The 15,160-nt window shown below is 54.4% G+C and overlaps 1 protein-coding gene across 1 annotated transcript in view; it reads left to right on the forward strand.

The window, feature by feature from the left end:
• The window catches only part of CREB3L1 (cAMP responsive element binding protein 3 like 1), a 35,011-nt gene extending 21,543 nt beyond the window's left edge, over positions 1 to 13,468 (forward strand). The window contains 10 exon segments of the mRNA XM_032414390.1: positions 3,360 to 3,438; positions 5,138 to 5,295; positions 5,971 to 6,120; positions 6,247 to 6,305; positions 6,508 to 6,576; positions 8,434 to 8,533; positions 9,679 to 9,805; positions 12,316 to 12,422; positions 12,424 to 12,584; positions 12,769 to 13,468. Of these exon segments, the coding sequence (XP_032270281.1) occupies positions 3,360 to 3,438; positions 5,138 to 5,295; positions 5,971 to 6,120; positions 6,247 to 6,305; positions 6,508 to 6,576; positions 8,434 to 8,533; positions 9,679 to 9,805; positions 12,316 to 12,422; positions 12,424 to 12,584; positions 12,769 to 12,805 (1,047 nt within the window). The 3' untranslated portion in view covers positions 12,806 to 13,468.
• The last annotated feature ends 1,692 nt before the right edge of the window (positions 13,469 to 15,160 follow it).

A 15,160-nucleotide genomic window follows, 5' to 3' on the forward strand; every position in this document is an offset into this window, starting at 1 on the left:
TCCCAGGGGCTGAGGGAGGGAGGCCAGGGGAGGGGGGGTCTCTGTGGGAAGAGGCCTTCAAAGCCCTGTGTAGCCCAGGGCTATGTGGACTGGGAACAATGTGACCCTGGGGGCTGAGGGTCAGAACTCCTGGACCAGGCCTCTGCCTAGCCCTTGGGCTGCCCCTTGGCCGTCCTAGAATGGGAACAATCCGTAGCACCCTCGAAGTAAGCTGGGCCCCTCACTGCATGCCGAAGGAAGCTTATAGGGACCCTGGCAGAGCTGGGCATCAGGGGCCCGGTCCAGGGTCTCAGAGATGGAGAGAGCGCAGGTCAGATAGCTGTCTCAAAGTGTCAGGATTTTTAAAAAGAATGACCAAAATGAGAATACAACCGTTGTCAATATTTCAATTGTATATGTTCGTGAGATCGATATTTTTTACCTCATACGCTCAGGTCAGCCCCCCATCACCCCCCATGATACATAGATAACAGCATTCAACTCTAGATCCAAGGTCGACATCTGAAGAGCCTCCTGGGAATGTGAGGCCCAGACTCCAGGCCCTGCCTGGGTCCCAGTTTAGCTCTCATTTGTGCTCTGGGCGTGTTACCTTCTCTTTCTTCCTCAGCTTTCTTATCTGTAAAATGGGAGCATGAGCTGCCTCTAAGGGGCTTCAAGCCCTGAGTCTACAATAAAAGGGCCGTCTTAAAAATCCCTAGATTGGGGGTTTGACTGGCTCTGCCCCCTGCTGGCCACACGTCTCACCTGATCAAAATGCATGCGGCCAAAGGCCAAGATCAGCCCCTCCCCACCCCTGCACTGACCTAGGGGACCAAGGGTCACCTGTAAAGGTGGAAGATCTTTTGTGACCATCTCCAAGACTGGCTCAGCGACTCCTTGGGCCTTGCCAAAGCAGGAAGGGAAGGTGCAGCGATAGCAGCAACAACTGCCAGAGTCCTGGGAGGTTGGGCCCATGCCTCAGAGAGGGAAAATGAGGCTCAGGGAGCTAAGCGACTTGCCCAGAATCACACCGTCAGAAATAATGAGCTGCAGGGCACCTGGGTGGCTCAGTTGGTTTAGCATCCAACTGTCGGTTTCGGCTCAGGTCATGATCTCGGGGATGTGAGATCAAGCCTGCTTAAGATTCTCTCTCTCCCTCTCTCTGCCCCTCCCCCACCTCTCTCCCCCTCTCTAAAACAAAACAAAAAATCCCACACACAGAAATAATGAACTGCATTCCAAACTTGGCCTACAAGACCTGGAAGCCCACACTTCCCACTCTAGGGAGATCACGATGCTCTTGTGGGAGGCACAGGAACCAGAAGTTGGCATTGTCAGTAATGGGCTGGGTGACCCACCCTTCTGCGTCACAGTGACCTCCCTGTCACTTTGAGGGCTGAGCTGGGATGTAGACCAGAGAATCTCCAAGGTCCCTGCCAACTTGGACCTTCTGTGATTCTTACTCATCTGCCTACATTGGAGATTCTGTGTCCCAACCACAATATCATGGCCTCTCTCTGCTGGCTGTGGACCCAGAGGGGAGACTTGGTCCTGAAATCCAGCACCCAACAACACAGTGCCTTCCGCAAAGAGAACACCACCTAGATGCGTGCTGATAATCATGTGCAGGAAGCCATGCATGTTCTTTTTTTTATTTTTATTCAATTAATTAACATATAATGTAGTATTGGGCTCCTGGGTGGCTCAGTTGGTTAAGCGACTGCCTTTGGCTCAGGTCATGATCCTGGAGTCCCTGGATCGAGTCCCACATCGGGCTCCCTGCTCGGCGGGGAGTCTGCTTCTCTCTCTGACCCTCCCCCCTCTCATGTGCTCTCTCTCTCTCTCATTCTCTCTCTCTCAAATAAATAAATAAATCTTAAAAAAAAAAAAACATATAATGTAGTATTAGTTTCAGAGGTAGAGTTCAGTGATTCATCAGTTGCATATAACACCCAGTGCTAATTACATCACATGCCCTCCTTAATGCCCGTCACTCAGTGACCCCATCCCCCATCCCCCCCTCCAGTAACCTGCAGTTTGTTTCCTATGGTTAAGAGTCTCTTATGGTTTGTCTCGCTCTCTGATTTCCTCTTGTTTTATTTTTCCCTCCCTTCCCCTATGCTCCTCTGTTTTGTTTCTTAAATTCTGCATATGAGTGAAATCATACGGTAATTGTCTTTCTCTGATTGACTTATTTTGCTTAGCATAATACCCTCTAGTTCCATCCGCGTCATTGCAAATGGCAAGATTTCCCTTTTTGATGGCTGAGTAATATTCCACTGTAGATATATACCACATCTTCTTTATCCATTCATCTGTTGATGGACATCTGGGCTCTTTCCATAGTTTGGCTATGGTGGACATTGGTGCTATAAACATTGGGGTGCACGTACCCCTTCGGATCACTACACTTGTATCTTTGGGGTAAATCCCTAGTAGGCCATACATGTTCTTGATGTCCTTTCTGGAACAGCAAGTGGGAATATAAAGAAATAGGAATGCATTGTTTGTTTATTTATTTTTTTTTTTTTAAGATTTTTTTTTTTTTAGGAATGCATTGTTTGTTTAAAACATAAATCTAGTTCTGTCAGTCCCTTGTGATACAACCCATCAGGGACTCCTTATTGTTTCAAACTTCCTTGTCTGGTCCCTTTCTACCCTCTGTGAATCCTACCACCACCCCCGCCCCACCCTCTAGCCAGGCCTTCTGGTCTTGTTTCCTACCACTCCCTCCTGACATACACCCCTATACTCTGGACACCCTGAATACTTGCAGCTTCCAGATCTGGCCATGCGCTCTATCCTCTGTGCCTTCGCAGATGCTTTTCCCTCTGCTTGGAATTCTTTTCCTTTCACTTACCACCTGCCCTGTCCTTTATCTGGAACATTCCTATTTATACTTCAGGACTCCTTTCCAAGTTCAGCTGCTTAGAGAGCTCACCCTGATCCCCCAGCCAGTTAAGGCCTTCTTCATCGGTGCTACTGTTACCATTCACTGAACAGCTACAATGCACCAGACATTACTTCTCTCCTCTTGGCAACCCACATACCAAGGCCTATGCGGCCTTCACAGTCAGCACAGAGCAGCCTCCATCAAAAAGATGGCCTTGGCCTTGGAGGCCACAAGAAGCCCTCCTTCTCCAAGCTTAAGGTCTAAACTACACTAACTACTTAGCCACCATTCTCTTCTCCTAGGTCTTACTTGGCTTCTCCGAGCCTGAGAACTTGCCTTTTCTCCCTCTGGGCTGTACCCAGAACCCTGAGTCCAGCCACCTCCTTAATTGTGCAGAGCAGACCGCCAGCCTCAGGGAGGGTAGGAGGTTGAATGGTGGGGACAGCCTCAAGGGCAGCTGATGGAGCTGGGCCTGTCTCTTCCTCAGGCCCCAGGAGAGATGACTCAGCTGCCAGTGATCAAAGCAGAGCCCCAGGAGGTGAATCAGTTCCTCAAAGTGACACCAGGTAAGTGTGTCCAGAGGGACTATTCCTCTCCAGTCTTGGGCAGACAGCATTCCCTACCCCCTTGGCCCAGCCCACCCATCTCCCTCAACAGCCCCCATCTCTCCCCAGAATATCCTTTCCTCCCTGTTCTGCACACTTTCCATCCATCCAGCTCCCTTTTGACCCAGTCTACAACTGTCATCTCTGTTATTGACACGCTCACCCTGTTTGCTAATCCCCCTCCTGTCATTCACTAATGGTAGCCCACTCTATAGCCGCCCATCCATCCATCCATCCATCCACCCATCCATCCATCCATCCATCCAGTGAGAGTTCATTGGACATGTCTGGGAAAGCAGAGGGAGAAGACAGTCCTGTGCCCAAGTAGATCACAGAGTAGTGAGGGCCCGTTTCCTAGCAGCCATATGGGTTAAAGATGGCAGATTCCCCAGGAGGCCTTGGAGGCACATCCCCAGACCTGACAGGGGGGAAGGGAACACAGAGGAAGCTTCTTGGATTGGCCAGAAAGAGAATAGGCTAACTGAATCTTTCCAACCCTACCTCATTAATTCATCAAACATTCATTGAGCATCTACTATGTATCAGGCCCTGGGCTGAGTAGCACAAGGTTTAGAAAGATGAGTAAGACCCAAGCTTCGCCCTCACACTGTTCACTCCCTCGGAGAGAAGATTCACAGAAGGTAGAAAGGGGCCATTGTGAAAACACATCATCTTGTAGAGTGCCCTTCAATCCGTAAAGCATCTTCATATACATGAGCTCATTGCGTCCTCAAGGCTCCCTGCAGTCAGTTTGCTCCCTTTCAACAAGGAAGTGAGGCCGGGAGGGGTTAATAAATATGACTATAGGTCACACACTTGGGGCGGGTGACAGCAGAACTTGAACTCAGGCTTCCTGACTCCACGTTCCGGGCTCTTCACATTATGGCACCCTTAAGAGGCAAATCAAAGTGCAGGGAGGGAGAGAGGACTCGTGCAGGGGGCAGTTGGGGCGGAGTCTGGAAGGATGCAGCTGTTCCTCTGGAGCTTCAGCCCGCTCTGCAATGATCCAGGCATTCTGTGCTGTCCTGGGAGCTCTCCCTGCAGCTGGGCTCTCGGTCCTCGTGGCTCTGCCCAGGATCTTCCCTGACCACCGCAGTGTGCCAGTCTTCCTGATGCTGCAGCCACAGAGCAGCAGCGGGGAGGGGGAGGCTGGGGACCGCAGGGCTCCTGGCTGGTCTGCTGAAAGCCTGCTGTCCTATCACGCTCAAGTTGGAAGTGGAAACCCTGGGATTGCTTGGGCTAGATGTTTGGCAGTGGGAAAAAGGAAGTGACAGAGCCTGTTGCTTGCCCAGCCCGATCCCATGGGTCTGGCTATGGGCAAACTCCAGTCACCTCTGGGGTTACCAGTGGAGGCTCCAAGGGCCTGGACCCTGTGAAGTCAGGGATGGGGGAGGGACTTCGAGAATCCGGCCTCCATGACAGCCACACCGAGGAGCCAGGCCTCTGTGGCATTGGAGATGGGGTGGCATTCAGAAATGAACTTCTGGATGTCAGCTCATCTTTCTGACATGGCAGAGGGGATGGGACAGCTGATGGGACAGCTGGTCAAGGCCCCAGTATTCCGTCGCCCACAGTGTCAGGGCTGGCTGACCTCTGATGTCCAAGCAGAGGTGGGATGCAACCCTGCTAACCTGGATTCCCCTCCCCCCGCTCTTCCCAGAGGACCTGGTGCAGATGCCTCTGACGCCCCCCAGCAGCCACGGCAGCGACAGTGACGGCTCCCAGAGTCCCCGCTCTCTGCCCCCCTCCAGCCCTGTCCGGCCCATGGCCCGCTCCTCCACGGCCATCTCCACCTCCCCCCTTCTCACCGCCCCTCACGTAAGCAGCTGGGGGTGGGCTGAGCCTAGAGGCAAGGGATTGAGTTAGTCCACCCTGCACATGACCAGCGAGGAAGGGTCTGGGAGCCCCAAGCCTGATCCCCATCCCCATCAGCACTCAGAGCAGATGGGAGTGCAAATCTCCTAATCCTGTTCTGGGGTAAAGAGGAAACAGGTAGAGAGGTCCAAGAGGCCTGTCACACCCCCACTGTTGCAGAACCAGGACTAGAACTTGACATTCCTGACCTCCAGGGGATGGCCCAGGCTGGCTCCAAGGAGCACTGCTTGGGAACAGGACTCAGGAGGCCCCAAATCGCCTGGGAAACATGGAGCTGAGTCCTGCGTGGAGCCTCCCAAGTGAAGACTGTAGGGGTCTGAGGGGGTTGCTGTTTAGGGGCTCTGGACAAGTCAGCTTTGAGGCTGTGGATTCCAGAATGGGATCTAGGGGACCCCCCTACCCCGACCCTGCAATAATATACTGAATGCCTAACATGCTGGGCTCCCAGCACTGTTGATACATGTTAGTGGATTTCATTCAGATCCACCCTTTTTCAAATTAGGAAACCGAGGCTAGGAGAGTGGAGTGCCTTCCCTCAGTCACACAAAGTCAATGGCAGAGCTTGGGTTTGAACCCATGGCTGTCTGGTTCCTAACCATCATGTCCTACCTCCCACAGAAATTACAGGGGACATCAGGGCCACTGCTCCTGACAGAGGAGGAGAAACGCACCCTGATTGCTGAGGGCTACCCCATCCCCACGAAACTCCCCCTCACCAAAGCCGAAGAAAAGGCCTTAAAGAGGGTCCGGAGAAAAATCAAGAATAAGGTAAAGCATGAGCTGGACCCTGGCCCTGCCCCAGGGCTCCCCTGGTGACACCAGCCCTAAAATTGAGGGCCCCCCAGAAATGGTTATGTGGCTGTGGTAACCCCTTTTCTGGGGCCTCCCCCCTAGATCTCGGCCCAGGAGAGCCGCCGTAAGAAGAAGGAGTACGTGGAATGTCTAGAAAAGAAGTAAGTATCCTGGGCAGGGCGGTGGGGCCTGGGCCCCACTCCCCCGCCTGCCCCGCTGTCCCCAGTGCTCTCTCAAAGGGCACCGGAGCAGGGGGCTTGGGGCTCGGGGCCTGGGATGCCTCAGGGAGCGGTGGACAGGGCAGAGAGGGCAGCAGTGAGTCTGGGGCCTGGCCCTGAGCCTGTGTCTGCTTGGCCCCCTCAGGGTGGAGACATTTACGTCAGAGAACAACGAACTGTGGAAGAAGGTAGAGACCCTGGAGAATGCCAACAGGTGGGTGGTTCCACCTGCATCCTCCCCGGCCCCCTGCCCTCCTGCAGCCAGGGCCCGGCTCTGGCATAGCTCTGGGAGGCAGGAGGCAGGAGAGGTGACTGAGTTCAGGATGACAGGAACCCCAGAAACAGGAACCCTGCAGCCTGGGACCCCTGGCTTCCCATCTTTCTTCAACCGCGCATAGCTCTAAACACCTGACAGGGCAGCTGAGCCGCGTAAGTGAGTTGGTGTAGGGCAGTGGCTTTCAAAGCGGTATTCCCCAGACCAGCAGCAGCCGCCCCTGGACAGTTTTGGAAATGCTGATTTTCAGACCTCAAGCCAGGCCTGCTGAATCAGGAACTCCCCGGGGAGGGCTCAGCAATCTGTGTTTTAATAAGCCCTCCAGGTGATTTTGAAGTACCCTAACGTTAGAACCGCTGGGGTGGGTGGGTGCTTGCAACTCAGAGCTCTTCTCACCAGCAAATAGCATCAGCACCACCTGGGAGCTTGTAAGAACCGCAGGATCTCGGGACTCTCCCCCGACTTACAGAATCAGAATCTGCATTTCAACACGATCCTTCAGTGATTCGAATGCACAATTCCCTTTGCGAAACCTCAGTATGGGGCCAGCACAGGTCGCAGCTACCTAAAGTCACAGCCTGGGTTTCTTAATCCCACTCTGCCATTTTTGTGATTCTGGGAAAACTGTTAAACCTCTCTGGTCCCCAGTTGTTTTGTCTACATGGGGGTGATAGAAGCTCTATCTCCGGGATTCTTGTGAAGATTCAATGAGACGGCGCCGGTAAAGGGCCCAGCACTGTGCTTGGCATTTAAGAATGCTCAATTCGTGTTAGCTTTTCTTCTCCTCTTTTTTTTTTATGGTTATTCTGAATTCTTGATAGTGCCTAGCCAGGAGCCCACAGTAGGTCTCTAATAATTATTCGCTGGGGTAAATGAAAATGACAAGAGACAACAGCTGGTATGTAGCAGGTGCTCAACAGAAGGCTTTTTCCTTCTTTCCTTCCTTCTCCCCCAGCTTCTCCAGCAGGATCCAGCCACTCCCCAGATTGACCTGGAGAATGCCGCCCACTCAGGGAAGGGGGGCGGGGCCGCACTCCTCACCCCTGTACCTCTGGCCCAGATTCCTCTCTGGCCCAAAATAGGGCCAGGCCCTTGGAGCTCTTTCGCCACCTGCTGTACATTCTGGTAACTGCAACCCCAGTGCCCGGCTAGGCGGAGCAGAGACCGTTAAACTGTGGTTGGCCAAGCGTGGGCTGAGTAGACCCTGTGTGTGCCCGGAGGACAGCACGTCGTTGGGTGGGACCCGGTCCTCGCCCTCAGGGAGCCCACGGTTAGTGAAGGAGACTGACATGGAAATCCATGAACAGAAACGAGATGTTACAGGTGCCTTGGTACAAGCAACAGTGACAAAATTAACCAAAGTGGTAGCTATATTTCCTGGACCTTCACTACACACCAGACAGCCGCTGGACATGGCCTTCTTATCAGCTCTGGGAATCGTGGGGTACAAAGGAAGGAAGGTCACTGTAGCTGTGGCTGGCGTAGGTGAAGAAAAGGGTGACCTCAGCCCAGGTGGGGCAGACCTTCCTCCCCACCCCGCTTTGGCCAGGAGCATCACAGGGCACCCCTGAGCTCCCATAGGGTGACCCAGCTATTCATCACGAGACAGGCCCCAGGTTCCCCAAGCCACACCACAGAGGAGCCAAGCGGGAGGTGACCTTTTCTGTCTTGACTGAAACGGGCACCTGGTGTGGAAGCCAAGTGTGGAGCCAGCCCAGGTGCTCCCTGGGAGAGCTCCAGGAGGCAGAGATGCCTGCTGGGGCAGAGCCTGCCAAGTGACCACTGTGCCCTCCTCAGGACCCTGCTCCAGCAGCTGCAGAAACTCCAGACTCTGGTCACCAACAAGATCTCAAGACCTTACAAGATGGCTGCCACCCAGACTGGGACCTGCCTCATGGTAGGTGCTATTCCCTCACTACAGGGCCACATGAGGACGAGTCTTCCCCAGGCTGGCCTTCTAGGAAGGCAGGCAGAGCTTTGATGATTGGCAACATCACCAGGGTACACCATCCTAGTGCCTGGTGAGCTGGCTCCTGAAGACCCCAGCCTCTTTCACCAAGCCCATGGAGCCTTCCAGAACATGACCTTCCCTGACCAGTTCTAACACAATGTGGATGTGTAGTGACTCACATGAACCCAGCTAGGGGATAGCAGGGCAAGTCCCTTGAGGAGGCAGTTTCTATACCCTGGGGGGGAAAGGGCTTAGGGAGACACAAGGTTGGGAGGCACTTGGTTCTTTCCTTCTGGAATGAATAGCGAGGAGAAGGCTGAGCAAATCTCTAGAAGCCCAAAAGAATGTGCAGGGTGGGGGTGCCTGGGTGGCTCAGTCGTTAAGCCTCTGCCCTTGGCTCGGGTCATGATCCCAGGGTCCTGGGATCGAGCCCTGCATTGGGCTCCCTGCTCAGCGGGAAGCCTGCTTCTCCCTCTCCCCCTCCCCCTGCTTGTGTTCCCTCTCTCACTGTGTCTCTCTCTGCTAAATAAATAAAATCTTCAAAAAAAAAAAAAATGTGCAGGGTGTGGTTCAGACATCTGCAAATCCGTCTTCCACGCTGTCCTGGAAATGGCAGCCTGCTGCCTCCTGGCTAATCGCTCCCCAGGCCCTCTGAGATCCTCATGCTCTCAGGTGGCAGGCATGATGTGGGGCGGGCTTAGTTCGGGCTGTGTGACTCTTAGCTCCTCCTGCTGAGAATCTGGTGTGATGCTCTGTCCCCTCCCTTGTCCCCCCCCCCCACGCCCAAGTACTCCTTTCTCACTATCCTGATTCCCCCACCTTATAGGTGATAACCGTGTTGACCACTTCCCTCTTTTTCTAACACTGCCTGTGGGTGCCCCCCTACCAAGGGCTGACGTGGCCTGAGCAGCCTCCTCCACCTTCTCCAAAAAGGGTGGAAGACCGCACATCTAGGGGGTGGCTGGCTCTGGGCGCTGCTTTCTTGGAAAAATACGGAGCTTTTTATACCTATTGGTTTGCGGGGAGGATTGGGGATGGCCAGGGTTGCACCACCCCCAACCTGCTCTGACCACCACTCTCTCCACTACCAGGTGGCAGCCTTGTGCTTCGTTCTGGTGCTGGGCTCCCTTGTGCCCTGCCTCCCTGAGTTCTCCTCCAGCTCCCAGACTGTGAAGGAAGACCCCATGGCCGCTGACAGCGTCTACACAGCCAGTCAGAGTGAGTGCCCTGAGCCAGGCTACCTTCCCTGGGTCCCAACTTCTGGGCATAAGCCAGATACAAGGGAGGAGCCGGGTTCTGGGTTGGCGACATCTCATTCTACCTCCTCATTTTACAGATGGAGAAACTGAGGCCCCCCCCCAAAGGTTCTATGATTTATTCGATGTTAGTTGTGGAATTGGGACTACACTGCAGGCTACCTGATCCCAGCCCACCCAAGAGGGGCCTGCGGGGGTGGGGGGTGGTTTAGGGGACAGCAGGAATGTTCCCACCCTACCCGCCCCCACCCCAGCCCCCAGGAATTATGGTACCAGTGGTTACGGGACATCTGCTAGGAACAGTTAGTATTTCAGGACTGGGATAGCATGTGAGTTTCGGTTCAAGGGCGCTTTCCCATCAGACAGTGGTGGCTGAAGCACTGTGTTAAGGAGGGCCAGGATGCACCGGTAAGGTCAAGCACGGGCAGAGGAGGGGTGGTGGGGATGTGGGCTCAGATAGTCACCAGCCCATGGGGGACTGACTGCAAGATACGGTGCTTAAGAGCATGGGGCTTCAGAGTCAGTCATGCCTGCCATTGCCCTTGCTAACTGTGTCACATTGGGCACGTGTCTTGACATCCCTAAGCTGTCATGTCTTCATCTGAAAAACAGAAGTTACAGTTCTGCACTCCCCGAGCATGGGTGTTGTCACAACTAAATGGCACGGGGCACGCACACTCTTGGCACAGGGTCTGGCATACAGCAGGCGCTTAATCAGTGAGTGCATCCCCCTCCCTTTTTGAAGACCTCACCAGAGGAGAGAAAAGATACAATAGGCAGGTGGCAAGGGGAGAAACTGGTAGAAGGTGCAGCAAAGAATAGTATGGATTTCCAGAAGCAGAAGGTACTTCAGGTAGACCTACAGAGGAACTTCCTAACTGTTTATCGTCTACCAGGAATGAATTATCTGGCAGGGCAGGAGGAGGAAGAGGAAGCAGATGGGGGGGTCAGAGAGGGAGGAGACGGGGAGGAGTAGGATTCAAGAAGGAGAGATAGGCAGGGAGAAGGAGCTAGACCAGCAGGGCCTTGACAGGAGGAAGGGGTGGGGAGGGCTAGGGGAAGAGGAAATGGAGGTGGCGAGCGAAAACCACTCCCTGGACAAGCGTGGCCTGAGAAGAGACAGGACAGTCGCAGAGGGAGGTGGGCCGCGGGGGTGTGAGGGCCGAGAGTCCCATATCCATTTTCCAAGGCCAGGGGGGCCCTGGGGTCTTCGGAGGTAGAGGAAGCCGGCGGAGAGGAAGGGAGGGAAGTGGGGGGTGGGGCCAGTGTGGATGAACAAAGCCCCTTGGAGTGAATGCAGTGGGTTGCAGGCCCTGTGCGTATCTGTGGTAGGAAGTGGCCTCTGGAGCTGGCGGGCTTTCAGGGCTGCTGCATTGCTCAATGGCAGGGAGTGCCTTTCACACACACTCTTAGGTCAGGGTCTGAGGGCCCGGAAGGTGCTGGGGGATCCTGGAGCCAGGCAGCCCTGGGTTTGCCTCTCGCTTCCAGCATAGGCCAAAGTACCTGATAAGCTGGAACCTCACCTGTTCTGTGAAACCGGGCTAAAAATAGCTCCTTCCCAGGAATTTCTGTGAGATGCTCGTGATTTGATATGCAGGTCAAAGGGCTCTGCACAATGCCTGGCACAGAGTAGATATCCAACAAACGTGTTTTCTTTTCCTTCACTTTCCTGAAGGGCACCCTAGGGCCTAGAATGGGGAAGAGGGCACCTGGGTGGCTCAGGGGGTTAAGCCTCTGCCTAGCCCCCCTCCCCCCCAGCCAGGCCCCCCGCCCAGGGGGGAACTTGCTTCCTCGGCCCCCCCCCCCCCACTAGTGCTCTCACTCTCTCAAAGAAGTAAATAAAATCTTCTAAAAATAGAGAAGGGGGAAGAGATTGATTCCAGGTCTCAGAGAAAGTGAGTAGTAGAGGTAGGATTAGAACCCAGCTCTCAGGGGCGCCTGGGTGGCTCAGTTGGTTAAGCGACTGCCTTCGGCTCAGGTCATGATCCTGGAGTCCCGGGATCGAGTCCCACATCGGGCTCCCTGCTCAGCAGGGAGTCTGCTTCTCCCTCTGACCCTCCCCCCTCTCATGCTCTCTGTATCTCATTCTCTCTCTCAAATAAATAAATAAAATCTTTAAAAAAAAAAAAAAAAAGAACCCAGCTCTCAGATGCCCCGCCCTGGTACCCTCTGCTTAGGAAGAACTACTGTCTCGGAGTGCATACTAAACACAGTTTCAATCACTTTGCCCCTATGGTCTCATCAAACCACATCTACATCTACATGAGGTTCGGCCCTAGTATCCCTATTTTACGGATGAGCAAACAGGCTCAGAAAGGCTAAAGCAAAGGCCTGGCTCGCCAGAGGTCATACCAATGGGCAGTGTTAGAGCTGGGGTTCAGACTCAGGCCCTCGTCCTTCACTACTGGGCCAGGAATGTGGCTGGGAGTGGGGAGCCTTGGCACGGAGGCTCACCATGAGCTCTCTGTCCAGTGCCCTCCCGGAGCCTCCTGTTCTACGACGAGGGGGCAGGCTCGTGGGAGGAGGGCCGCAGTGCCCTCCTGCCTGTGGAGCCCCCAGACAGCTGGGAAATCAAGCCGGGGGGGGCCGGCTGAGCAGCGGCCCCAGGACCGCCTGCAGCATGACCACCTGGACAGCACCCACGAGACCACCAAGTACCTGAGTGAGGCCTGGCCAAAAGACGTTGGTGGAAACGGCACCAGCCCCGACTTCTCTCACCCCAAGGAGTGGTTCCGTGAGAGGTAGGTGGGTGGCCCCTTCCCTTCCCGGGGCCCCAGGCTCCACCCACGCTCTGCGGGGGGGGGGGTCCCCATGTCAGCCACGCCTCCCCAAGGCCCCCTCCCACCCACATTCTGATCCAGTGCACAGAGGGGTGAGAGGATCCTCACTGGACACACTCACCCCGGACTTCTGTTCTCTCTCCAGGGATCTGGGCCCCAATACCACCATCAAACTCTCCTAGGCCGCGCCAAGACCCAGGACACAGGACGTACCCTCTGGCACCCAGAAGAGGGGTTGTCTTGCTCTCTAACCCGGATCCAGCTTGTCCCCCTGCCCCCTGGGCTCCCGTCCCAGGAGAAAGGGTTCCACTTCTCCCCAGCCCTTCTTTACCCCACTCTTTCCCAGGACCTCTCCTTTCCCCACCACATTTGGACTGTTCCCTTGGGCCGACCACTCTGTTCTCACCCCTCCCTCCCACAGCCATCCGTCCTTCTCAGATAAACCACTCACTGGGCCAACTCCCTCCTTTCTCATAATGACCAACACGACCACTGCCTCCCTGCTCCCCCCACAGACACACCCATCCACACACCGACACACAACCCCCTCCCCGCCCCGCCCCACTGTACAGAGACCAAGAACAGAAATTGTTTGTAAATAATGAACCTTATTTTTTATTATTGCCAATCCCCTAAGATATTGTATTTTACAAGTCTCCATCCTCCCTTCACCCCTCCCTTGTTTTTATATTTTATGAAGTTAGTGCGGGCTTTGCTGTTCCCTGGCCCTCACCTGGCCTCCCCCTGCCGCAGCCCAAGCCGCTGGGCCTTTTTAATTGCCAGACTGCTTCCTCCATGAGCTGAGCACATGCTTTAAGAAGGCAAAAGTAAAGAAAAAAAAAAAGATGCAGCATCAATTCCTGACTTTGTGCCTTCCTTCATGGGGGGGGAGGGAGGGCACTCTCTTCGTGGGGGGAAGGGGACCAGGACCGAGAGAGGGGGAGTGAGAAGAGGAAGTTTATCTTACATTCCGCCAGGGGCTCATTGAGGGCGTGCTCATGTGAGAGGGCGTTTCTCCCTCTTCCAGCCAGGCGCAGGATTCAGGCTAGATGGCCAGAGGACTGCTGTAATCCCCCTACCCCAAGGCTCCTCCTCCAACCGCTGACCGTGGAGGCAGAGAGGCGTATCAGCCACAGTCTTGGCCTTTGGGGATGCGAACCGCTAGGATCAAGCATCTACTGTGGACCAGATACTGTGCCAGACACTTTCCATGCTGTACCCAATTAGGTCCTCCTGAGACCCGCCAGCATTTCAGCTCTTGTGTCCTCTGCCTCAGCTGGGTCAAAGGTGCAGACCCCACAGTAAGAAGAGCTGTGTTTAACTCCTGGGGCTGCCACTCACTGGCTGGGTGCGGTAGGCAGAATCCTAACATGGCCCCCAAGCTTCCTGCCCCCCACTCTCCCTCCCCTCCGAATCCCCCCATACAGACCTATTTAATCCCCTCCCCTAGGGTATGCAGGAGACCTGTAAATATAAGGGGATGTCACTCCCATAATTAGGTGACCTTTTACGGCAAAAGTAAAGAGATTTTGCAGGTGTAATTAAGGTCCCAAATCAACTGATTCTGGGTTCCTCAACAGGGAGATGGTCCTTGGTGGGCCTGGCTTAATCAGGTGAAAGCCATTTTAAAAAGGGACTGGGCTTTTCCTGAAGAGAAACAGTCTCCTGCTGGCCTTGAAGCGAACAGCCCTGTGTGAACTGCGTGGAGGGGGGGACCTCCAGGAGCTGAGGGCCTCGGGGCCGGAGTGGCAAGGCACTGAATTCCACCAACAACTTCAACATGCCTCATCTCGGCTCCAGATGAGACCCCCCACAGGGCCAACTGGACTGTGCTGACTGTGAGCCATGGAATCTGAGATTATCTGTATGTCATCTTAAGCTGCCATGCTCGTGGTGATTTGTCACACAGCATAGGAAAGTAAGATACTGTGTAACCCAAGTCTTTCTGAGCCTCCATTTTCGTTTGTAAAAGGAGGACATAACACCCAAGGAAGGCAGGAGGTGGTTGTGGGGATTCAATGAGGTAAATTATATAAGGGGCTTAGAACAGGGCCCGGCCCGTGGTGACTCCAAGAAAGACGAGCTGTGCAATATCAATCGGTGTGCTAAGGTCATGGCACGGAGGAGGGCTTCCTGGAGGAGGCAACATGGACTGTTGGAAGTAGGCAGGAAAGAGGAAAGGGGCATTCCAGAAAGAAGGGGAGCAGCCCGAGCAAAGGCCTCCAAGATGGGAGAGAGCAGGAAAACTTCGAGGAAATTCAAATCGTTTAGAACAGCCCGGTGGTAGAGAGCAAGGATGCAGAGAGTTGAGGCCAGATGGTGATCAGGGGCCAGATTCCAAGGGGCCTTGAATGCCTTCCTAAGGCATTTGGACTTCATCATGCGGGCATGATACTTTCCTACCCAGAAGCAGGGCATGGGGGTGGGATGGTGCCTATACCAGCTGCCCACCAGAGGGAAAGCTGGACAAGAGCAGACAGAGTTATGGAACCTCAGAACTGGCCATCGGGACCCATCCTCTATCCCTCTTCCTTCAC

This window comes from Phoca vitulina, unplaced genomic scaffold (genome assembly GCF_004348235.1).
Source record: "Phoca vitulina isolate PV1807 unplaced genomic scaffold, GSC_HSeal_1.0 scaffold16, whole genome shotgun sequence".
In the NCBI taxonomy this organism is placed as follows: domain Eukaryota; kingdom Metazoa; phylum Chordata; class Mammalia; order Carnivora; family Phocidae; genus Phoca; species Phoca vitulina.